Source organism: Dermacentor albipictus, chromosome 1 (assembly GCF_038994185.2).
Source record: "Dermacentor albipictus isolate Rhodes 1998 colony chromosome 1, USDA_Dalb.pri_finalv2, whole genome shotgun sequence".
In the NCBI taxonomy this organism is placed as follows: domain Eukaryota; kingdom Metazoa; phylum Arthropoda; class Arachnida; order Ixodida; family Ixodidae; genus Dermacentor; species Dermacentor albipictus.
Window position 1 is genome coordinate 457,459,293 of NC_091821.1, and position 25,473 is coordinate 457,484,765.

Genomic DNA, 25,473 nt, shown 5'->3' on the forward strand with positions numbered 1-25,473 from the left:
TGAGGAACACTGCAGAAAGAGCACTTCAAAAAAAGAACACGAGTGTATTTATCCCCAAGGCCAAACCTTGTGTCTTCTTAAATATTTATCAAGTCAAACTCAAAATTGGTACTGAGGTGCAAAGTGTCCACAACATATTACCTTGTGAAAGCACAGTGGTGCCTGGATGTTGTGGGACCAGCTCGGACGTGGAGATCAGCACTGATCAGCAACACTGCAGTCTCCTTACAGCTTTTCTGCAGGCCCAGCCACACCTGCAATAAAACAAGTGAGCTTGGTGCCACAAAGTACTGTATTTACTCGCATAATGATCGCATTTTCTTGTAAAAAAAATGGTCACAAATTCAGGTGTGTGATCATTATGCCGGTTAAATTTCCCGCAAAAAGAATTTTTTTCATCCCGCGTTTGCTGCGGGATGGCAATAGGTCAAGAAATAAGTGGCTGCCACTGTACGTAGTGCGGGACACCGAAACAAAAGTGGCGGCCAGCATAGCAAGCTGAAAACACCAAATGCGCCGAACGCGATTTTTTTTTCTCTCGAGTACATTACTTGCATTGAAAGTTTCTTCCATATCAGTAATGAATAATATCGTTAATATCGGTAAGTTTGTGGCAATAACGTCGCCATGTCCACTATGAGGGGGCAGAAACAGATGGGCACGCTTAGCTGCCAGTGACATAGAAAGACACGGCGGGCATGCTGCAGAAACTGCGGCATTTGTCTTCACTACTATCCTAATACAGCACGTTTGTGCTAAGGGTGGGCAAATATCTTAGCTGTGTTACAAGTGTCGGCGTATGGATAGGGTACACTTCTAACGTATCAGTGTAAATGTGGCTGCTATTGTTGCCGCTCGTGATTTGTTGCGTGCCCACGAGTGCAGATGAGAAGAATCGAAAGGCATCTTTTTTGTTGCTGTTGACCACAACCATTACAAAGCCTACACATAATAAAGGCAATTTTGGTTGTAGCTTTTTTGTCATGGAAGTGCGGAAAGTAATGAAAGGAATGAAAACGAGCATCTGCTTAAAAATGTTTGGTGCGTGCAGACCACTTGGTTTATCTTGAAGAGTTGTTCGCGTAGCATTCGACAGATGGTAAGCGCGATCATTAATAGCTAGACTTGGCACATGACATATCGCTGCAGCAAGTTAGGGGTGCAATCATTACACAGGAAATAAAAAAAATCGAATTTGGATGACAAAATTCAGGGCTGCGATCATTACGTGAGTGCGATCATTATGAGAGTAAATACGGTAAATATAGAAAGTGACACTGTGAACAAAGCAATACTTATTAGGTATGAAATGCTGATATTCGCCCGTAGAAAGCTTTAAGTAACAAAGCCTGCAAGATAAGAAAAATGCAATGTATGGGCCATCTGTACAAGAACATTAATCAAAGGTCCCTTCATTTTTTAGTCCCTTCTCCTCCTCATGCATAGATGGCAGTCAGGTTAAGTAAACTGGACCAGATTGCCACATAGTGTAAGCAAAGGTGGTCACTTTGTGGGCCAATTATGATGCAATAGCACAACATGCATCCCTACAGTTGTTTTAATGTGTTCCGTAATGCTAGCCACCTTGTAGGCCCTACAGTGTCAAAGCATCCATAACTTTAACAGCGTTACCCAGTAGGGATAACCAATAAGTGTTCACAGCAGCACAACTCAGCATATCTATCAGGAGGCTTTCGTTACACTTTTACAATTCTCCTCTTATGGCTTCATCCCAATTTTTGTCAATACAAGCTTGAAGCCTCTGCACAATCTGAATGCACCAGGGCACTATAAAAAATACCACATCTTCCTACCCAATTCCATGTTTAATATAAGACTGGAAAGTTCACTATCATGTGCAGAACAAGCCAAATTGTTCTGGAATCAAGTAATCTTCCACTACCTGTGAAAAAAAAGCATGCAAGAAAGAGTACGTCGAGCACAGGGGTGTTGATGGATATTAAATACCACTGTCGTGCAGTAGACACCATGTCAACAAAACAGGCCAATGTATAAATGACTGGATCTGCAACCATGTCAACTGAATGCTCAGGTCATTTGGTGGTGCAAAGCTCACTTGCATTATTTTGTTTGAAAACTATGCAACTGTGGCAATGTGTTACGAGCATAGGGCTGGCAAGATTTGTGAGCCTTTCCTTACATGTGTTACAGAGAATCTGCGAGTTGGTTCGCCCTCCAGTGGATTATCAGATAGCAAGACTGCTTATTTATCATTGTAAAACAAGTGTCATAGTAGCCATGCTTCTTTTCGCAGTTGTGTGAGCAACATACATTGTCGATTCATCTGTTCTTGCCCTTTCACCTCTCACTTTATATTGCTCTGCAAGCAGTAAAATTGGATGGCTGTTAGACTGTTATGTCCTGTCACCTCCTCACCTTTCTTATGAATTGTGCATTAAATAAGGCTTTTTTCTTGGTGAAAGAGTGCTACTTTAAGGCATAAACAAGTTCCATGGCAGTTTGCATTTAAGCATCCTCTGAAAACATGTACATGAGGAACACTGCAAGAAGAACGCTTAAAAAAAGAACACGAGTGTATTTATCACCAAGGCCAACCCTTGTGTCTTAGCATATTTCTCAAAACTGATACTGAGGTGCAAGGTGTCTATATCATATTACCTTGTCAATGAAGCAAAGCACAGTGGTGCCTGGATGTTGTGGGACCAGCTCGGACGTGGAGATCAGCACTGATCAGCAACACAGTAGTCTGCTTACTCTTTCTGCAGGCCCAGCCACACTTGCATTAAAACAAGTGAGCTTAGTCTCACAAAAGTATAATATAAAAAGTGACACTGTGAACTAAGTAATTCTTATTAGGTATAAATAGGAATGAAATGATATTCGCCCATAGAAAGCTTTGAGTTAACAAAGCATGCGAGATAAGAAAAGTGCAATGTATGAGCCATCTGTGCAAAAACATAAATCGAAGGTCCCTTTTTTCGCTTCTCTCCTCGTTTTCGTGCATAGATGGCAGACAGGTTAAGTAAACTGGACCAGACTGCCACGTATCGTAAGCAAAGGTGGTCACTTCTTCGGGGAGCAGCCTGTAGGCTGCTTCTTGAAAGAGTATTAGAAAATGCTAATAATGCATATATGCATTATTCACAAGAGGCCTTGTTTCTCTCAGAATGCCACAGCCAATCACATATGTCAAACTGACCATTTTAAAATGCATGAAAAGTACAGCATAGCTTTGAGGGTACCCCAAACTACTGAAATTCACATCAGCCAAGTTCAGCAGACAACACCATAATCAAGCCTCTAGAAGTTGTGCATATTATTGCAAGTTGACAGAATAATGAGGAAGAGAAGGTGAGGGAGATGGTGCCACTATAGCATAGTTCAAACTCTATCCCACATCATGTGCAGAAGGGCAAGGAATGCGCAGCTTTCAGTTATACTCTCACCTGTGACAACTGCACCAGGTTTACTGACATGCGTAACAAGCAGTATGTGATACCACGTTATTGCATCCTGCAACTGATGTGACATCAGAGATCAGCTTCAAGCTTGACGCTAAGCTATACTAGGGACACATAATGAACTGGCTACATTAAAATCTAAAGCAAAAGTGTTGAACATTGTTTGCCAGCCTGTGCACTTCATATTTTACAAAAATTCTAGACAGAAATCCTGTGTTGGAAAGACAGCACGCACTTTCCTAAAGCTTTCTCTCAGCATCCACACTTTTCTATGCATACATTATTAACCATTATTTACCTTGACACACTGTACACAAGCAGCACACTTGGAAAAGCAGAAACTAACATGTTTTTAGATCAGTGAGTTTTTCTCAGTGCTTTTGTTGCTGCAAACTTAGCCTGCTTCTGGAACGTATCTTAATGAACTTACCTAAAGCAAGTGTCCCTTTGCTAATTTTATTAGGGATTTTTCATTGCTAGCAATTAAGAAAGCAAAGCGCCAGGACTATTTTTTACGTGCATTTTCGCAATCCTATGCCACCCCATTTCTCAGCAGCTTTAGAACATCTTCACTAATAAAACTTCGTTCTCATTACTTAATGGAACATTAGTAAAATTGTAGAATAGCAAGAATTTATAAATTGCATGAGAGACTCAGAAAAGTTGACAGGTGCCAAATACACGAACAGACCCTAGAACACATAAATGGCTGTGACCGTTTAGTACGTACCTTGTCAAAGCAGGCAGATCAGATGCTTTGTCGTGCTGTTCAAGCTGCATAGTGCCGCAGCCTATGTGGTGCAGAGATTACTCCGTCTCAGGAAATTGTGACATCCCTAAACAATAAATGTTCAGTTTATTGTAATCACTGCTGAAACTGCAAACTTGTGATTTGACAACATCGCGTCAAATTGGGGAAAGCTCTCGTACAGCCAGCTACATGAAGCTGCATCCGCTTAGAGAAATTAAATATTTCATTCTTACATCACAGGCGGTTATTCAACGTGTCAAAGGCACGAAAACAAACAACACTAAACACAAGAAATACAGGTTGCCTTGGCGACAACCTATAAGCATCAAAGTTTGCATCCAAGCTAAAATCTTCTCACGAGTCAGATCATTTGGATGCCGTCGCGCGTTAACGTTAGCTGTGAAAACATCTGCGCAACACATCAACGTACTTCTAGAATTGTCTATACGATTTCTTGCTGAGAAATTACGTATGGAAGCAGTGACATTTCCTGCTTGAATTTTTTTGCCCGTTCAGACGAAGCGATGACCCGGCGCTAGCATACTTCATAACAAAAAGAAAATAAACAATAGATGAAGCACTTAGAACATTAACCTCGGGGTAATTTTCGTGAAACTTTTTGCTAAATGTGCACTCCGATATCGAACGAACATTAGGAAATCACTGTTATTGTTCTTGTAGCTGCACTAATCATCTTCTGCTGCGCATGACAAGGTACAGTGCTCACGGAATGAAACGCGACACGGAGCATTTAGTAAAGCCCTGCAAACGTGCAAAGTACGCGAGAGAACCATGTCATGTCGCAAGGAATTTGGTGACCAAAGGTGACGAGGACTCCGATGTACGTGTACGCACCAAAATTACGTCGATGTGACACGAACTACAGCCGGTGAAAACGAATATATGCGCATTACTAAGCCCTAAATTGACGCGTTTCATTCCGTGAGCACTGTACACTACATGAACCATAAGAATGCGCAAGGCGCCCGACTTACCGTCTGAGGCGAGCGCTCCTTCGTGTCCGTTCACGCCGCATCGACTGCACCAACAGTCCGTCCAGCGTAGTGTTGAATTGCGGTGAACTACAGCACGCGATAGCACAACTATCAACACATTCTTCCGTGCACTGTGACCCGATGCGGGAGCGGCGAGACAAAGAAGCGCGAATTGACCGCACTACGATAATCAACAACGGCGCACCGCAAGAAACATACAGCGAGCTAATAGCGTTGCACAGGCCCCAGGGCTTAGTGATCGTTAATTCACACAAAAAAAGGAGCACATGTTCTCTAAGCACCGCGTAAATATGATCAAACGATCAGCACCACATCGGCCGCCCGCCGCAACAACGCCTATAGAGCGATGGCCTATAGTCCTCTTTAAGTACCCCAATGGGGAACCAGCGCTGGAGTTTCGACGAACATGCAGCGCCGCCCTCTTGGACGCGGCCGGAAGTTTTCAGTAACACAAACAAATAGAAATGGCAGCAAACGTCAACGACACCGCGGTGCGTGAAAGTGAAACCATAGGTGAAACGCGGAAAAAGAAACTTCGAGGCCGGCGGTATTGCTGTGTTTTTAAGTGCCACAACCAAGAAGGCTATGATAGCAGCGTGTCTTTTTACACATTCCCTTCAAAGCCGTACGAGTTAGAGCGGCGGCAACGTTGGATACAAGCTGTTCGACGTGCTGGGTGAGTGTGTTGAATTTTAAAGCGTGACACTTAAACAGGTGGGACTACGCTTGAACTTATATGCTTAATTTGTTCAACAGGCCTGACGGCAAGCCATGGCAGCCGAATGCGAACACCAGAATATGCAGCCGGCACTTCTTCGGCAATGCAAAGAGTAATTGCATGCACCATCCCGCCTACGTGCCAACAATTTTTCCTTCAGCATACCGCTGCACGGTTCCATGCGACCCTTCGGCACCAACAGAGCGTTACCACCGGTGAGGTTTTTTAAAGCAAAACTACGTGTCATCGTTGTGGGTTGTGTTAAATTAGGCATCGAGCGATCGCGCCTCGAGAAAGCCGCACCGTCAACTTGTTGCCGAGAGGAGCGGAACTTGCACGACGCGCGCGTAAGGGCCCGTCAGGCGGTTGGAAATTTGCGCTGTGTTCGGCTACTGTGCCAGTGAGTAGGTGTTTGACAACCATAAAGGCCAAACTGTTCGTTTTATGCCACTCGTCATCCACCGTTCAAGGCCGGCTGATCCCGTTGATAACGCGGACGATCGGACGTCGCCCTGGCCACGAACGATCGCGGCCGCCTTCATTATTTCTTGGGCTATTTCTGCATTGCAGTAGAAACGATGCAAACTGTTGATTTATAGTAAAAGCCTCCATGTACGCTTCGACATCTCAATACACCACCGCTGCTTGGTACGTTCGCATACCCCTGTCGCTTAATTGTACGCAGCCGACGGTTTTGTTTCCGGGCTATCGCGACACCTAACTCCATTTTATAGTTTATTGGTTTCAACGATACAAAGACTGTAGCGGCTGACGAGCTGTTAGTTAGCTTTCAAAGTCCAAGAGTCGCCTTTCGACTAATCTTAAATATCTTCTTCATCAACCTATCACATTAATGTCGCGTTCATGTAGTGGGGGATGTCTTTAAAACCGTACATACAAGTGCACCGATTCTGTTTTTTTTTTTCTTACCAGATGGGCAAAGCGAGCTCGAGCACGTGCGAAATCACCTACGAATTGCCAGGAGCCATCACAACAAAGTGAAAGGAGGGCAAGTGGAAAACAATGTTGCATTTTGGTTCAGAAATCATAGAAAAATTTATTTTTTCCGTTTACACAGGACAAGGACACTCACAGTTTGGTTGGAGGCTCCAATCAGCAGCAGTTAATTGACTTTTTCCATTTATACAGGACAACGACATTCACAGTTTGGCTGGAGGCTTGTATCAGCAGCAGTCATGCCTTGAACCGCCAAATGGACACAATAGCCTGGAGCTGGTATGTTCACCGTTTGCTGGAGCTCGATTCATATTCTCTCTCATTTGCGACTTTCAGGTTGAATACAATCTTGAAGAGGAGCACATTGAGGCATTAGACCTTACAGTGCAAAAGGTGTGCCAGAAAGAAGAATCAGCCACACCATGCTTCATAACACCAGCAGGAAATTTGCCATGCCTATCGCACCGTGCTGCAGGACCAGACTCTAGGGTTTGCTTTTTTGGGGGATTCGACACAGTTTCCTTAACACCCGGTGCAGTGAGAGATCTCTGTGGCGTTTCAGACAATGTTTTCTCGCTCCTGTTAAGTCTCCTGCCTCACACGAGAGATAAGGGTACTGATGTCAGCCTTCCGAACAAACTTTTAATATTTCTATTCAAAATGAAGCACGGAGTGCCTTTTAGTGCAATTGCAGTAATTTTTGGCATTCATGAAACAACAGCAGCACGAACGTTTCATGCAGTTCTGGGCACGCTTGCGGGTGCTACAAGAAAGTGGATATATAAGCCACATATGCAAGTGATACGGGATACACGTCCAGAGTGTTTTAAGGTCAACTATCCTGACTGCACACTCATTGTCGATTGCACTGAAGTGCGCACAGAAACACCATCAGAGGTGAGGCAACAACATGTCCTCTACTCCACGTACAAAAGTGGCTTTACATTGAAATTTTTAGTTGCGATTGCCCCCTCTGGCCTCATTGTATTCAAGTCCAAATCCTATGGTGGGCGTTGCTCAGACACACAAATCGTGCTGGAATCAGGATTCCTTGAAATAATTGGTCAGCATGATGTTATTCTTGCTGATAAGGGTTTTCCTGGAATACTAGCAGGTGTAGCAGGTAAAAGTGCCGTACTGATTATGCCACCATTCTCAACTGGCAACCAGCCTTTCTCACCTGCAGAACTGCAAGAAACATACAATGTTGCTCAAGTGCGCGTGCATGTAGAGAGAGTGATACAGCGCATAAAAACTCATGGAATTTTGGAGCACCGTATTCCTGTCAGTTTGATTCCTGCCATGAGTGAAATTTTTCATATGTGCTGCATTTTGGCAAATCTGCAAAGTCCAATAATTCAAAGCAACACAAAGTAAGGTGCTTTATTTTCACTGTGATACACAAGCACAGAGTATCAAACATATTTTTGGCATAAGCACTGCTACCACCTTTTACAAAATTGTAATATTTAAAGGCCAACTTCCCCACAGAGATTTTGAAAAATATTCCGGTCATGTATGTTTTTAATCATTTTTGGCAATAATAAAAAGCGGACCAATCCATTCGTGTAAACATGTGTAGACTTATGTGCCTAGCTTGCAAACACAATACGGCTGTTTTGCAGGCAAGCACCATACAGAAATAAATTACTATGCTTTATTTTTAGAACATTAAGTGCAGTATGACACTGAAGAAACTGCTCATAGCAGTGATATTTTAGCCAGCTAACATAGTAGTGCCCAGGTCACCAGGAAAGCTAGCAGCTTTATCTGCGACTCTGAAATTATAAACTTGGATGAGAAATTGTAAAGCAAGGGGACAGCACTAGGCTGAACAAATTTGCAAACATATCTAAGAAGCTATGGTGTGGCTCTCAACCACCATACAAACACACACAAAAACATGGGAGACATCAATTCAAACTAAAGGAGACGTGATCAGGTCGACAGTGCCTCAAGGCTACATTCACTACAGGCATCAAAAATGGCTTAAACACTGCAACTGTGAACTAGCCTCAACTGTGCAACAGCAGAGGCTCTCAATAAGGAAATACAGTGCAAGCTTACAGATACAACTGAAAGAATCACTGCAACTCCTTCAGTGACAGAATGGACATGTAAAAGCCATGGCAGACGTTCGGGATCTTTTTGATGCAGTCTTTCATGTTGCAGTTATAAAGCGACAATAAGCAAAGAAATTGGTGGTAATAAAGCATTGCTGTTCACTTGCAAGTTCCTGAAAGCCAGGCAATTTCAGAGGAAGATTTCAGACTAAAACCAGCTTTTGCCATCAGGTAGCTCAACAGTGTTTAACACTAGCAACTTCCTTAAAGGGCCAACAAGTGCAAAAAATGTGTCATGAAATGGTGCAAAGGAAAAGACGATGATTTATATTGATAGAAACAAGGATGCTTTACATGTTTTAAGTAGCTATTATAATTTTAAATTGGCACAGAAATCGAAAAACACTTTGTCACTCACTGGAGGTGAAACCTTGATACTAACACACTGTAGGTAATTGAGCTGTTAATAAGTGCAGCATAATTTACACATCAGCCTTTATATTACACAGACCTAGGGTCTGTATCCAAGCTAGCTGGCACAGTGGAAGGTCGAGACAGTAACACGTTTTGGTAAGGCATGTATGGCAATCACAATGTATTGTCATTCTTTCCGCTGTCTGTTTTTTATTTGTGCTTTACCTGCCTGAAAACCACAGGCACTTTAATCTGTGAGTATTACAAGGTAAAAAAGGCATGCATAATGGTACACATAGATGCTTTTGTACACACGCGAATTTGCATGCAAGTAACCCAAGTTCTGTGGTCCCCCCTATGAGATACAATATGACATCAACTATGCCACAAGTGGGCCAACTCTGCACACTGTAATCAGTAAATCTGCACACTGTAAGTCAGGAAAAACACGTAATAGGAAGTATACTGCATTTCAGTACTAATAAAAAGACCAGTAACCGCGTACACTAGTAGAAGGTCACGTGGCAGAGCTCTTATGCAGCTTCATGTGTGTGCCATGTGGTGCGCGAAAGGTCATTTTTCGCGACTTTTAGTGATAGGTTAAAAAAGTAAATTTCCAAATTTAATGAGAGAAACATGGCTTGTTTAAGCCACTATGATAGGGAATCATTCCATAAGCAGGGTTATCTGATTTCATGTGCTGAGCAGCTGTATGTACCTTTAAGAGCAAACTTACTTTCTGCAAGCAGGAATCTGGTCTAACGCAGGAGCTGCTTAATGTAGTATGAATAATAAAACGCCTCCAACCGAGGAATGTTTCGAGCAAGGAAGTCTTCATCTCTGTCAACAACTATAGTAATATCTTGCTTGCTTGTATAAACAAAAAAGAAACATTCTGTAGTGTTAGTGACATACATGGCAACCTGAACCTGTGAATAATATGGGTGGCTGCGAGGCAACTGAAGCATTCCATCATGATATGTCACATAGCTAACGTAGCTTTCGCACAGAGCATGATCTATGATTATGTCATCTTTACGACTGTAGGGGCACTTGATTTCAAGCAAAACAACACCGCTGGTTGTTTGGAAAAGGCCATCGGGACTTGCACAAAGCCATGGCTGACAGGGGTGAATCACAACGCCAACCTGCAAAGCATATTTTGTAAAGTTAGCAAATAATATGTACAACATGCACGAACACCATATTCAATATGTTTTGTGCAACAGTCATGCTTTCAAATATCATTAGCAACCACCGTGTGTGCAGCAGTGGCTGTGACAGTTTCAGTATGTGTGAGCCAGCCTCAGTGTACAAGCACTTCGATGAAAATGCATTACGCTGATCTATAAATGTGCTAAGGGGAAAAATGATCGGTTTTACTTTTATTCCAGTAATGCATAGTGGAGAGGGGGATAGAGAGACAAGGGCAACACTGCCAAGCTCTACTAATTACCCACTCTTGCAGTGTATATTCTTTCAGCTGTGCTGAGTAACGTGCACTTGTGGATGAAATTCAAACTTGCCCTTATCCATTATGAACTCGCTTAGCAGTTCCTATAAAAGCACTACAAAAAACAACTTGATGTCTGTATTAGTAAACTGATAGATTAGTTAGTTGTACAATATTAAAATGCATTATGTGACAACGTAGTTACCACCAGAACAGCAATTTGCCTCCCTGGTGCAGTATTCGGCCACAACCTCCCTGATGATATCTACAATTGATAGACCTCAGTCCCCAACAGCTGCGGAGCTACTGACCAAGGAGGCGGTCAGACCTGTATTGCAGCAGAGGGTGCTAAGAATCTCTGGGTCCGAACAGGCCGCCAATGGAAACTGACCCTGTCAACCTTTAACAGCCGAACTCTGTCGAGTGAGGCTAGCTTAGCAAAACTCTTTGAGGTACTATCAGACGTTATTTGGGATATTATTGGCCTTAGCAAAATTACAAGAACTGTTGAGGCTTATACATTGCTAAATACCGGCCATGTCCTCTGCTATAAAGGTCTCCCTGATAAGAAGCAATACGGGGTAGGATTCCTAATCCACAAGGACATAGCGGGCAACACTGACGAATTCTACAGCATTAACGAGAGGGTAGCACACTTGACATAAAAATTGTAACAGTGCCAACACATGCATCCACAATGGACGAGACACAAGCGCTTGTTACTTAGTGGATGCATGCATTGGCGCTGTTACAATTTTTACGTCAATAATAATAATAATATTTGGGGTTTTACGTGCCAAAACCACTTTCTGATTATGAGGCACGCCGTAGTGGAGGACTCCGGAAATTTTGACCACCTGGGGTTCTTTAACGTGCACCTAAATCTAAGCACACGGGTGTTTTCGCATTTCGCCCCCATCGAAATGCGGCCGCCGTGGCCGGGATTCGATACCGCGACCTCGTGCTCAGCAGCCCAACACCATAGCCACTGAGCAACCACGGCGGGTCAATTTTTACGTCAAGTATGCACCAACTCATCCAGAAAGAAGTTTTAATGAAGAGGGTAGCAGTAGTCGTAGCAGTAGAGGTATAGATTAAAGGCAGCACAAGCCTACACTCCAGCATCCAGCGACGACGATGAGGAAGTAGATCAGTTTTATGAAGATGTTGAATTAGCGATGAGAAAAGTGCAGATTCGGTATACAGTAGTAATGGGTGACTTCAATGCAAAACTGGGGGGAAAGCAGGCAGGTGAGCAGGCAATTGGCGACTACGGCGTCGATTCTAGAAATGCTAGAGGAGAGATGCTGGTAGACTTCGCCGAAAGCAATAAGCTGAGAATAATGAACACCTTTTTCAGGAAACGTAGCAACATAAAGTGGACCTGGAAAAGCCCTAATGGTGAAACAAGAAATGAAATTGATTTCATACTTTCTGCCGATCCCAGCATACTGCAGATTGTAGATGTGATAGGTAGGGTAAAGTGCAATAATCATAGGTTAGTGAGGGCTAGGATTCACCTCAGTTTGAACAGAAAAAGAGTACAATCGCTCAAGAAAAAAAAACAGGTCAACTTAGAGGCAGGAAGGGTAAAAGCAGACAAATTTAGGCTGGTACTTGCAAACAAATATGCTGCCTTAGAACAGAGATGATGATGATGACATAGAGGCAATGAATGAAACCGTAACGAAGCTGGCGTCAGAGGCAGGAATTGTAGTGGGAGGCAAGGCACCAAGGTAACCAATAGGCAAGTTCTCCCAAGTAACAAAGGACCGAATAAAGAAACGACAAAGAATGAAAGTGTCCAACTCAAAAGATCAGATAGAATTCGGGGAACTGTCAAAACTGATCAACACAACGAAAATAAGTGATATTTGAAATTATTACTTGAGAAAGAGTGAAGAAGCCGTAAAAAATGGACGCAGCCTGAAATCAGTGACGAAGAAACTTGGCATAGCACAGACCAAGATGTATGCACTGAAAAATAAGCAGGGTAACATCAGCAATCTTGAAGGTATAATAATAGCAGCGTATGAATTCTGTACTGACCTGTACAGTACCCAAAAGCCTCGGGAGTACTCTATTCGAAACAATACTGAACAGTATACAGAAACTCCTCCTATATCTAGAGATGAGGTCAGAAGGGCCTTGCAAGACATGAAATGGGGAAAAGTGGCAGGAGATGAAATAACAGTCTATTTAATCAAAGATGGAGGAGACATAATGCTTGGAAAAATGGCGGCTCTCAATATGAAGTGTCTATCGACTGCAAGGGGCCCAGAAAACTGGAAGGACCGTAAAAGAGAGTGTAAGAGTGGGGTTTAACGTTAATACGTAGAAGACAACGATAATGATGAATAGCTGGACAGCGTTATTAGAATTGCTAGTGGTTGCAGTGGTGCTGGACGTTTCTGCGCAGGCGCGAGTATGAGCAGGTGCGAGAGAAAATCTGGGGGCCTTTGCTTCTTGAATATGTGAGTCTGCCTAGGCACTACGGAGGAGGTTTCTTAGCGTGTGTTGTATGCGTTTGTCCCGTAGGCATGCCGGCATTAAGAAGTGCGGTCCAGTTTGTTTACGCTCCGCTGCTGGCTGCTGGCACGGTGAGGCAGTGAACACGGACGCCCCATTTGGTGATCGCTGTGTCTGAAGGGGAAAGGTTCTGACTGGTGTTGTATAAGTCATGGTGTTTTTTCGTCGGGACGATAGATTGCATTTTTTTACAAGCACTGCTCCAGGAGGGCACATGTAACTGGCAAACGGAGGCCTCAGGAGAGCACCTGAGGTTCCAATAAAGCAGGAGGCGCAGGTCTCCAGGGCACCCAAGGGGTAGCGGGGGGATCAAAGCTGGAAGCAGGGTGGCTCATGGATAACTCGGCGAGCCCCAACCCACAGACCAGTCTGGGTTCCAGCTTTGATGTCCTCGTTGCCGCTTTGGTGTCCTGGAGGTGCAGCCAATAATGCGAAATAATGGCACGTTGTTTCAATTAGTACAAAAGACGATTGAATAAATAATTACATCCAGCCACCAATTTGCGACACTAAGTTCAGCACTACCACACCCCGCAGCTTCTGCCGGCATGCCTAGGGACAAACATAGAACACGCGCTAAGAAACTCCCCCGCAGTGCCTAGGCAGAGTCGCATTTTCAAGGAGCAAAAGTCCTCACATTTCCTCTCTTGCAACTGCTCTTACTCGCACATGCGCGCAAACATCCGTCATCTGCGCAAGTGCCACGCCCCGCTATACCTACGAGCAATTGTAGATACGCAGCCGAGCAAGGGAACAAGAGTTCAGGTTCGCCAGTCAGCCTCTACAGTCTGTGAAGGAGTACGTTTACCTAGGTCAACTAATCACAGGGAACCCTAACCATGAGAAGGAAATACACAAAATAAAAATGGGTTGGATCGCATACAGCAGACATCATGAGCTCCTGACAGGGAACCCTAACCATGAGAAGGAAATACACAGAATAAAAATGGGTTGGATCACATACAGCAGACATCATGAGCTCCTGACTGGGAGCTTACTGTTATCACTGAAAAGAAAAGTGTACAATCAGCACATTTTACCGGTGCTGACATATGGGGCAGAGACATGGAGACTGACAAAGAAGCTTGAGAACAAGTTAAGCACCGCGCAAAGAGCAATGCAATGAAGAATGCTAGGCATAACTTTAAGAGACAGAAAGAGATTGGTTTAGATCAGAGAGGAAATAGGTATAGACAATATTCTAATAGACATTAAGAGAAAAAAATGGCGCTGCGCAGGTCATGTAATGCGCAGATTAGATAACCGTTGGACCATTAGGGTGACAGAATAGGTCCCAAGAGAAGGGAAGCGCAGTAGAGGACGGCAGAAGACTAGGTGGTGCGACGAAATTTGGAAATTTGCGGGTGCTAGTTGGAATCTGTTGGCGCAGGACAGAGGTAATTGGAGATCGCAGGGAGAGGCTTTCGGCCTGCTGTGGACATAAAGTAGGCTGATGATGATGATGAACGTAGTTACAAACCTGGGTTACTTTGGCACCAATTTTTTTCTCGAATGTTGCCCTTGCTGTTGGTTCCATAGCAGTACCTTCAAAAAAGTAGAAAAAAAATGCAGATGCTATGTGCACGAGTTCAATGTAGCAATACTTAGAGAGCCTCATGCTCATTAATGATATCATGGATTTTGCTCTGAAATCCTTCCATAAATCACTTGTCAGTAGCAGTGTTGAACATTTTTAGTGTGCTAAGCAGTTATGAGTGTATCCCTTTTAAATCATGGCCCCTGGTAACATCAAACTTGGAAGTGTCAGAAGTGAAAAGGAAGAAAAGGTTCATGAATTTTCGTTGCCTCGAACAAAGAACCTCATGACTGCCAAGCAGGTCAACACAGCTAGTTGGGCGAGTTGAGAATTGCAATCGTGCATGTTCATGTGCTTACCAGACATTACAGAAGAGATGACGAGACACGGGTAACATGCCAGCTGTGCGCATCTCATTCTTTCTTTTGTCGTCTACTGAGCACATCTACACACTAGCAAAACTCTGAAACAAGTGCCCTACCAGTACACCACAGCTACTTTTCATTCCAGGTGAAATACAATTATACAGACAGGACTGAAGGAATACTACATGATACACAAGCATTGGCTTACAACTCAACATTTGATGAAAACCCAGTGGAGTACAGTGCACGCACAAGGCCAGCCATAATCACTCTTGCGAACATGGTAATCAAACATTACATGCAAAGCCAGCGTCAGATATACAAGAAAAATAATTAGCAAAAACTGTGTATTGCGCATGCCCAAGGGCCATATCTGCTTCTCAAGACTTTATTTTTCTGTCAGTGAAACGATGCCATGCTAACACGGACATCCAAGCCCCAACCCAAGCATTGCTGCCACTTCAACCTCTAGTTGCTTCTTTTCCTTAGCACACCGAGTAATGAACATTTCTTTTAATTCACTACAGCAGCCACATGCCTTGTGGTGCACTGGCAAATCGGCCCCACCAGCAGAGAAATGTGACATTGCATGCCTCCTTAGCTGGTATTCAGGACAATGACCTGGCTAATGAATGTCACCATGATGTTCTATGTATGACTGTATCTTGGTGTATATATATTGTTGTTTGTGTACTGCACTATCATCAATTGTTGCTTTCATGCTGCCAGTATGCACCACGAAAAATAAAACAATTTCTTGAAGCCTACGTCTCCCTGTGTGAATACAACAGACACCAATATGTTGGTTGCCTAGATGCTTACAGGCTCACAGGGTGTATGTATAGGCACATGGCATTCAAGTTCAAATGCCTGCACAAGAATCTACGGCTGTCATAATCCTTGCTGTATGTTCCCTTGTTAAAATGTGCATTTCTAGAGGAACTGTTCCTCACTCATGCACTTAACGGAATACAGAGCTACAAATTTTACTTTCACTGATAACCTGATCCACGCTGCAGTAGTATTCAAGCAAAGACCAATCTTTAGTAGTGCATATGTAAACATTTGTTCAGTTGCATGATTGAGGTGTTCCTAAGTGATGTAAAGTGGTATATTACAGTGGATTACAGTGCTTAGTGCCATCACTGGCTCAGGGCTGCTGCTTTAAACCAAAATTTATTAATTTCTATTACATGTCAAGTCCATCAAGTCATTTATAAAAAAAAATTGGGTGCCTACCATACATCAGCGCCGGAACAAGTGGTGTTTTGGAGTTCTGCAGCTGCTCGGCCAGGGACTCGAAGGCCTTTTGCCTAGTCAGGATGCGGTGTGCGATGGAGCTTGATATCCTCACCGACCTTTCTTTGTGCCAACTGCAACACAAAAAGGATCAGTTAAATTTCATGGCCAGTAATAAAACGTAGAGCACATTCTGAAAGCATGCATCCATGCATGCACCAAGAAAGAGTATAGTGCACTACATGTTCTCATGCAGCAGAAAAGGTAAGAAAACGAAAACATGCGAAATTTCAGAAATGTGCAGTGCTTTGTTACAAACCGGGGGCATTTTCCCTGCATTATAGTTTCAGCAGCTGTCACGGTTGCCTGGGAGCCTGTACATGCCACTTTTGTGGCAATAAATTGCTGCTCAATTGCAGTGAGTGAGGCACACTGTCCTGCTGTATAGTGAGGTAGACTACAGTCCCAGATCAACACCTCTTCTACAGATAATACGTCAGCATGGAGTGCTGCCTTTGAAATAAGGTCTTCTAGGACGTCTTGCACGTCTCGTTCAACTCGCCCTTGCTCCTCACTTATCAAAGCTGAATTCATTACACAGTTTATGTCGGGGAAATGGTGCAGAACATAGGATGGCGGTTCTTCTTTTGGGCACTTGCCACCAACATACAGGGGCTTGTACTCTGCAAGAGATAACAGCTGTGAACTACATGTTTAATAAACTAAAAGCACAGAAATTGCAGTGGCGACAGCTGCAGATGCAAAAGTATGATCAGTATTTAGTGCAACAATATAAAACATGATTGTGATTGAGTACAGACATAGCCAAACTTGTGCTAGGCATACACACATACCGACTCCATGCTCAGAAAATGCAGGCTAATTAGATATGGCACTGTTGCATTGTCAATGCAGTGGCGTCCCTACGCAAGCGACAGGACCAGCAGCTTAGTGCTGCTGACCCCCCCCCCCCCTTCCTGCATACCCACACACATACACAAGCTTCCACATGCACATAGCTTCCTTCCACATATGCTTAACATCAGCATGCCCAAAACCAGCTAGACACCACTTTGACCACGTTAATGTCGACTTGTCAAACAGGCATGTAAATAAGAAAATGAAATCGTGTTTCGAAAAGGCTTTCGATTTCCGCTGTACCGAGAACCAGTAGTTCTCCACGCCACATTTTTGCAAGACAAAATGTACAGTGTACCTCCAAAAAGCTCTTCGATGGACTCCCTTCGAGAAGTGTCCGGCTTAGAGGACGGCCGACCCCACCCTTGAGGGCGATCAGTCGAAGACGGCGCGTCGGCCTCGTTGACGAACAGGACGACGGCAGCTACATGTTTGCAACCGCCACCAAGGCCGGCCTTGCACGTGCACTGCGCACCCAGTATTCGCCGCTGCGATGACAGCTGCCAACGCAAAAATATATTTAGTCAAACAACTGAAAACGTGATTCTTACCGCGCACGGACGTAGCGAAATTTGCGTTAGGCATACACGAGATAAGCAGCGCTCGAAATTGTTTAGTTTGTGAGGCTTCGCTACGCCGCGTAAAACTTAAAATTAATAAGCATATGAAGTCCGTAAACGCTGGTCAAACTACGCAAGACACCAATCTTCGCGGTCATGGTGAAATAAGAAAAAGCTTAACGAATATGCGCGCTTACCTGAATGTTGACGTCGTACGTAGCTTGACGCACTTGCGAGTGGCATTTCGCCACCACTTGTGAATCGCCATCAAAGCGTTCCAGGGTCTCCTCGACGTCGTAAGCGTACTTCGCAGCGCACAACTTTCGGCCCTTCTCAAGCGCACTAGCACGGAAATATTCGTCGATCCCGGCCACTTTCCTAAAACCGTAGCGCAGCACTACGGGTGCCATGCTGCAGCCGCGGAGGTGGCGTCGCAGTTTTTGAAACCTGTGAAAATGTTGGAACGCACCACGACACAACAACAGAAACAAGCGTCAAAAACGTGCTCGCGGTGAGGCCCACAACACTCACGTCGCCGCGGCGGGCAGCGGATATGACAGCATTGCTCGCACAGTGTGTGTTACTGAAAAATGCATTTCCGTCACTACAGACGGCGCTATCCCGTTATTTTTGGAGCGCCATCTATCGAGAGCTGGTTCTCCATTCCTCGGCTATGCGCACCATGCAGCCCGCTGCCGTTCCCGCCACCGCAGCACTGCCATCGACCTCCGCGCCAAGCATCCGAGCGTCGTCTGCTATAGCCTGGCACAGTTATGGTTGTTAGTCGCGGCACTCGGCATTTACATGGTGCTCGCTGAATAAAGCAGCCGTTATATCTTTCTGTTGTTGTTTAAGCTGAAGTATAATATTCTACAGACACCATACCTGAGAGTGCACGTCCGAAGAAAGTGAGATGGAAAAAAAGGTGGGCCTACAAACCAAAGTGCACACGCAATGTTAACGCTTGGTGACCCACACGTCGCCGGTACTGGCGTCTCCATGAGCGCAAAACTTGGACCGGACGCAAAAGACCTCGACCGCCAGCCACGTGCCCGAGGACAGTTTCAAGGCACACGCAATGAGAAAATAAAATCGGCTACAGCACAAGAAGCGCAAACACCCGCAAGTAACGTGCACATGTCAGCAGAGCAGCGCCGCTCACTTGGTGCAGAGCTCGACCGCAGCGCCCTCACAGTCCCCGGAACAAGTCGCGCCCTGCTCGAAAGGAAGACTCGCGCAACTGAGAAACTACTTCGGTCCGAAATGAAGGGAAATGACGTCGTTTGTTTACTTCGCCGTCTGTGGTTCCGGTAACTGTGATCGCATGAGTAGCGTGGGTAGTAGAGGCGTATTATTTCCATGTTTTTGCGTGTTTTAGGCGGCCTTTTTCAACAACTTTGCTGACATTGCTTTCAACAGTGAGGACAGCCTGTGGAGCAGCCCTATCAACCGGACAGGGCCGTAAAATCTGTTTGAAGTTGGCAGCACATCGTCGTTTGGTTTGTGAATGTTAGAAGGTGTTCGTTTCTCAGCGGCGTAATCGACGACGGATTTGGCGTCGAGTGGTGTGCGCTTTGTTCCGGCTTGTGCGCCGTTCTACGGATGTGTACTATTAATGAGTGGTGCTGTTTGTGCATCGGGAAATACTGCCACGCCGGTGGGATTTGCTTTTTTGTAAAAACATCCGTGCCGTCTTTGTCGAGTGCTTCCGGAAACTGCTCGCCTTTTGTGCGTGCGTGTGTGTGTGTATGTGTGTATGTGTGCGCGCGCGCGCGCGCTTCTGATATGCGTGGAACGCGTAGGAACGTCCGTACAGTCTTTCGCGAGTGCTTTCGGAAACTGCTCGCATTCTGTCTGTGTGCGCACGCGTGTGACATTCGTCGTTATTGCGATTTGCAAAGGTGTTTTTCATTTGGTGACTGCGTCTGCGAATGCCAGGATGTGATACACGTTCGTCATTTAGAGACGCTGCTTCAATGTAGGGTCATTTACATTTTGGTTGCTTGGAGGTCAGCTTTCAACGCATGGCAAGGCATTGCAGTGCGCTTAACCATCATTGGCACACGAACTGCTTTGTTATTTCTCCTTTAATTTCAAATTCAGTTTTGTGTAGTATGTAGGGAGATAATGGTCACCAAGATGCGACGCTCATCTCGTTTTTTGCCACTGCTGTGCACATATGAGGATTTTTTACTAGGTCAAGCCCTCTCAGCAAGTTGTGAAACACTTAGTGCAAATAATTTTTCACAGCAGTAACTGTGATCATTACCACAATTGATCACATGACATTTTTAGGGATTGTTATTTAATTACAATATTTTTAATTTATTTGTGACAAAGTGCGATGGATTTTGACTGCTATTTTGGCTATCTGTTCACCAACCTATTTATACTGTCTTGTGGTTCTGCTTTTTATTTTTATATGTGGGCATGCATGGCCAATCGCACGCTTGCCTTCTACAATTGGACATAAACAGGCACTAACATGCTCTTAGCAGATTTGTATTTGACAGTATTGTGATTGACGCACTTGGCTATTTGGAAAATATGCAGGTTCAAGTTCGCCCTTATACTACCTCTGACTGATATATCTGATGCAAGCAATATTATTAGGATGTGACAAAGTGCATACATAATTTATCACTGATCAAACTGCTTGCAATAAACTTTGCCAACTCGTCCTTGTTTGAAGCATCTCCAAAGTGCTATAATCACATTGCCAGAATATTTTATTGCGTGCACAAACAAACATGTAACATTTTATTATGAAACTTTTATGGTACCTGACTCCTATATTGCAATAAAATCTTAGGCAGATCTACTCTCTGTACTAGGTATTCAAACTCTGCTGATAGCTTTTGACAATATCATTGTGCTATCCAGTGCTTACTGGCTGGTCGAGGAATGCGTCATGCAAAGGCAGTAGTATCGCCATAAGTGTTCATCCGAGAATATGTCCCCAAGTGAAAATCATTGCATCAAAAGTACCGACACCAGCTTTGATGGGGATGAAATTCCAGAAGTTGAGCTCTGAACGTCTTATTTGCTCTGTAGTTTATGCTGGTATATATGTGTCATAATGATTCAATGTGATCATACAGCACATTGATCACACTCTTGCATTTACTACGAACAGCTCATAAATCTGACTGTCATTAATGAGCTTTTGTATGCACTACGACTTAAGTGCACACACTTTTTATACAATTCAGTCATCTTCAAAGATCAAGTTGCTCATATGACTACAGTGCGTACACATCACATGCCACCTCACACACGTCATACATAATCTCGTCAGGTCTACACAACTCATCGCACACATGTCACTCAAGCTCTATGCATTCATATCGCACATCGCATAAATCTCGTGCACTTCGTAAATGTCTGCGTAGCACATCACACAGACCTCGCCCGTTTTCTCTGCGAGTTCGTTCAATATGCATTTCATATCGTTCTTTTCTCGTCAAATCTGTGCGACATGCATCCATCTCGTTCTATTTCTCGTCAAATCTGTGCGACATGCATACATCTCGTTCTATTTCTCACACAAATTTTTCAATAGGGAAGAGACGCAATATGACTATTATAGGTGCTGCCGCATCATATTAAACCATAAGTGATATGCAAGTGGACAAAAAAGTGATTAAGTGAGAGCAACGTGGTACGTACGAAGTAAGGGCGTGCTTTAATTTAGATGCCTATACCGTAAGCTATTTCCTTTTTTATGTGAGCAATATGATTGTGATACTTAAGATTATTATCAAGTAGAATGCCAAGGATAGATGAACATGAACTTTCATGAAGGCAGTGGGGACCAAAACTAATACGTGGAATGGAAACTATGTTTCCCAGGTTGAACAGAATACAACAAATTTAGTCCTAGTTGCATTAACAGATAACATGTTAACATTACACCACCTTAGAATGTCTTCTAAGTCAGCACTTAGCTTATTAACAAGAGACGAGATATCTTTACCAAGGTGAATATTGTGCTACCATCAGTGTACAGAATGCATCTTGTCGAAGACAATTAGGTAAATTATTATAAATATAGACGAAAAACAGAAGTGGCCCCAGGATGGAACCCTGAGACACACCGATGTTAGTATTTCGCTGTCGGGAATAAGCACTGGAAACAGAAAAACTTGAACATGGATATATAAGTAGTTGTTTAGTAAGAAAAGGGCAGCGCCGCAAATGCCGATTGCTTCGAACCTAGAGAATAGGATATTATGAATTGTGGTATGAAATTCTTGCGTTAGAATGATAAAACCTGAGGTGGCGAGGAGTCCCACGTCGATGAACTTAGGTAGTGCAATAGGTAATATAATAAAAACAACTTAGTTGCGCAACCCAACGCCCCATTCCCAAGGCAACTAAATTTAGCGACGCGCAAGGAGTTCAGAACGGTGCAGCTCAGCAGTAAATTTTAACGCGATAGCGTTAAGGAGCTCGTGTCGCAGAAAAGCCGGTGTCGTCGGCGTTGGTGTCGGCGTCGGCGGCGTTGACCGTGAGCGATAAATCACGGCAGGCGCTTCATAAATAAAAAGCAACTTCCAAGATTGGCCCGGTGGGAATCGAACCCGGGTCTCCGGAGTGTGAGACGGAGACGCTACCACTCAGCCACGAGTTCGATGCTTCCAAGCGGTGCAAACGCGCCTCTAGTGAATGCGGTGTTGCCTTCGAAACGAGCCGTGGAAAGTTATACTGCGGTGTATATCGGTAATTATGAACATGTAACGTACAGAAGTCACAATTACACGAGTTGCGAAGTGCGTTTCCGCTGCATTTCTTCTGCGCTTTCCGTACACGCAGAGCCATCTTGCGGCAAACACAGAAGACCCCCTCCTCTCAATGTACGGCGCTGCCCCGACAGGAGGCGCGCCGCGCGCGCATTGGGACCGCTGCCAGGCGCGTCGCGGGACTCCCTCTCCCCTGACGACACTTCGCCGTGCTCCCGGTTTAGATTACTATCTCTCTGCCCGTGCCGATCACGACGTTTGGCTGGCGTAGATCGTTTCCCCTCCGAGACACCGAGTTCTTTGGTTCGTTTCGTTCGCTCAGGCGCACGTTTCGTTGCCGCGCCGAACGCTGCGTTGCTCGACGCTCACCGCGTGATAGGTGGGCGCTAAGTCCGATGCGGGGCGCATCGTAAGTGATTGCTGTGCCGTAGCGCATTGTCTTATGCCCCTTGGCGGATCGACGGGAACGCTGTCGCGTCCCACTCTTGAAGGCGAAGCTTAAGCGTCCTCCAATTTTTTCCATCCGAGCAGGAGTGGTCGCATTTAATAGTGCTAACTATGCTCATAGTAGATACAATTCGTCCAAGTCAAACCGACGCCCATAATGAGTTGCAAGGCGTACGAGTTTGTAATTTAGTGCAGAAATATCGCAATTCTTTGGCTATCGCACATCTTTGTTCAACACGCAAAGCTTAGAAATGGCATGAAGGGACTGTGACAGCCAGACAGATGGGCACGCAACTCATTTTACATAAATAGCACGTGCTGGTCTCCATGGAGCACAAGAGCAGTCGACTGAGTGGATCGCGCGAGCTTGAATCATGCACGAAGATGGCGGGTTGAAGCGACGCAGCGCACTCCCAGTTGTAGGTGGGTCGTTCCATACAATAGCGCTTAAACAACCTCTGCTAAACAAAGCGGCCCCCTACGAGTAATAGGCGAACACTATTGGGGCAACAGACCTTAGGACCTGGCCTAGCTGTATCAAATGTTAAGCATGTAAATTTTCAAATGTATGAATAAATGTAACTTCTGCATTCGGTTACGTCATTTCGGTACCCTAGTGCCCACAGCCCTAAGCAGCGCGCCCACAGGAAGTTTCACATACACCAATGAGGCTGTAGTCCTGATAAACCTACCCAATTGCTTTTGTAAAAACCTTTCTGTATAGTTCAAGCATAGGACTTTATTTGGGACAAATAAATATTGCTTTTAAAAGTGTCATTTACATGCGGATAGGGAAAGCAGGTGCAAAGAGGAAAACAAGAAATCAAGGTTCCCGCTCTCATCAAACCCAGGCAGTCTGCGAAACGAAGATTTGTTACATAGCATAATTTGTGTATTGTGGAAACATCTGAATTAAAAATAATCTGAAATGCGAGAGCGCGGCAGGACAACCTGGTAGCCATAATAAGAAAAAAGTCAGGCAATCAATAAAATATAATTTAAAATTGAAGAGCAAATTTACCGGGAGGAAAAGGAGGACATAACTAACAAAGTTGCAGAAGCCGTAATCCGAACCGCGAAAAAATCTTTGTCAAGCATTAAGAGGCCTACTTAAACAGGCAGTTTATTTCGACATTATGGTACCTTATAGCATGTACAAAATTCTGGGGGCACAGACTAAGAGCCAAAAGCTTGACGGGGTATGTGCCCGATAATTGCACTTTGACAGGGGCAACAGGAAACGTTCGTATGTTACAAACTAACAATGCCAAAACTATACATCTGAAAAATAAAACTAAAAGTGTTGAAATGAACATTAAAATGGATATACTTTACTTTTATGCACGACATCAAAATTTATGAAAACTTTGAGAAACTTTGCAGTTCAATATCAAAACTTAACAGCAGCAGCATTACAGCAAGCAATGCTGGTTGTTTAAAAGAGTAGGCAATGTATACGCGATAATTGGTTGCCCATAGTTAGTACGTGTTCTTGGCCTAAACCAAATAGTCATTCCGCGCGTGTCATAAACATGCCCTCTTTCAGTCAAATTAGCAAGTTCTTTTAAGCACAGATTGTTTTTTTATGCCTTTTTGCAGCGTGTCACTAGTAAAGAATCTTACAAGCCCACGACAGGTATTACGTTTATGTTTTTACAGATGGGCCCCGTGTGTGCTTTATACGGAGCATTGACAATAGAACGGACAGCTGTGAAATTTTCTGTAATCTAGGAAGCGTCAGAATGTTGAAAATTATGGTGCTTCCCTATACAAGGTACCAATAGCACAGTTCTGAAAGGAAAAGTGAAATATACAGCCGTTTTACTTTTTCAGACAAAAGAAAACGTGTATCCTGGCTAAGGTAACAAAAATTCAGAATCGCCAGTGCTCCTTTACACTCTGTGAAGCACTGCGTTTATAAGTGTTAATTTCTCACAGAGGACCCTGATTATGAGAAGAAAGTGTACCAAAGCATAAATATGCGTTTGGATCGCGTACTGCAGGCATTACCAAATCCTGACTGGGACCTTGCCGCTGTTGTTGAAATGTAAATGTGCTTCATTGCCTCCTACTGGTGCTATCGTTTCTATCGGTTAGCAAAGAAGCTCGACAACCAATAAATGACCCCGTAAGTAGCGATAAAAGCTAGGCGTGACGTCAAGATACAAGAAGAGAGCGAGTCGGAAGAGAAAGCATACGGAGATCGTTCATATGTTAGTTGATATTAGGAGAAAATAATTTGAGTGCGCTTAACCTTCACCTTTAAAGGGGGAAGGCGATAGCACTCAATGATCCCCGGCTGCTCGTCATGTTTGTGTAAT

General features: G+C 44.2%; 2 protein-coding genes and 1 long non-coding RNA gene across 4 annotated transcripts; 1 reads left to right on the forward strand and 2 right to left on the reverse strand.

Moving 5' to 3' along the window:
- Positions 1–141: 141 nt before the first annotated feature.
- LOC139054796 (uncharacterized) lies at positions 142–5,551 on the reverse strand. The gene is made up of 4 exons (XR_011511511.1): positions 5,190–5,551; positions 4,174–4,279; positions 2,641–2,758; positions 142–254 (listed from the first exon to the last, which is right to left on the reverse strand). It is a non-coding gene; the product is annotated as an uncharacterized lncRNA (long non-coding RNA).
- A 123-nt stretch (positions 5,552–5,674) lies between these two features.
- Positions 5,675–9,291, forward strand: LOC139054387 (uncharacterized). Its single transcript, XM_070531312.1, has 5 exons — positions 5,675–5,886; positions 5,967–6,143; positions 6,862–6,937; positions 7,078–7,164; positions 7,222–9,291. The coding sequence occupies exons 1-5, from the start codon at positions 5,675–5,677 to the stop codon at positions 8,260–8,262; spliced, it is 1,593 nt and encodes a 530-aa protein (XP_070387413.1). The 3' UTR covers positions 8,263–9,291.
- A 16-nt stretch (positions 9,292–9,307) lies between these two features.
- Positions 9,308–18,556, reverse strand: LOC139054797 (uncharacterized). Of its 2 annotated transcripts, XM_070532417.1 has the most exons (5): positions 18,161–18,556; positions 17,702–17,903; positions 16,486–16,619; positions 14,825–14,889; positions 9,308–10,510 (listed from the first exon to the last, which is right to left on the reverse strand). In XM_070532417.1, the coding sequence occupies exons 1-3, from the start codon at positions 18,371–18,373 to the stop codon at positions 16,597–16,599; spliced, it is 438 nt and encodes a 145-aa protein (XP_070388518.1). In that variant the 5' UTR covers positions 18,374–18,556; the 3' UTR covers positions 9,308–10,510; positions 14,825–14,889; positions 16,486–16,596. The 2 variants fall into 2 exon arrangements, with proteins under 2 accessions (XP_070388518.1, XP_070388519.1); XM_070532418.1 differs by lacking the exon at positions 14,825–14,889.
- Between the last annotated feature and the right edge of the window lie 6,917 nt (positions 18,557–25,473).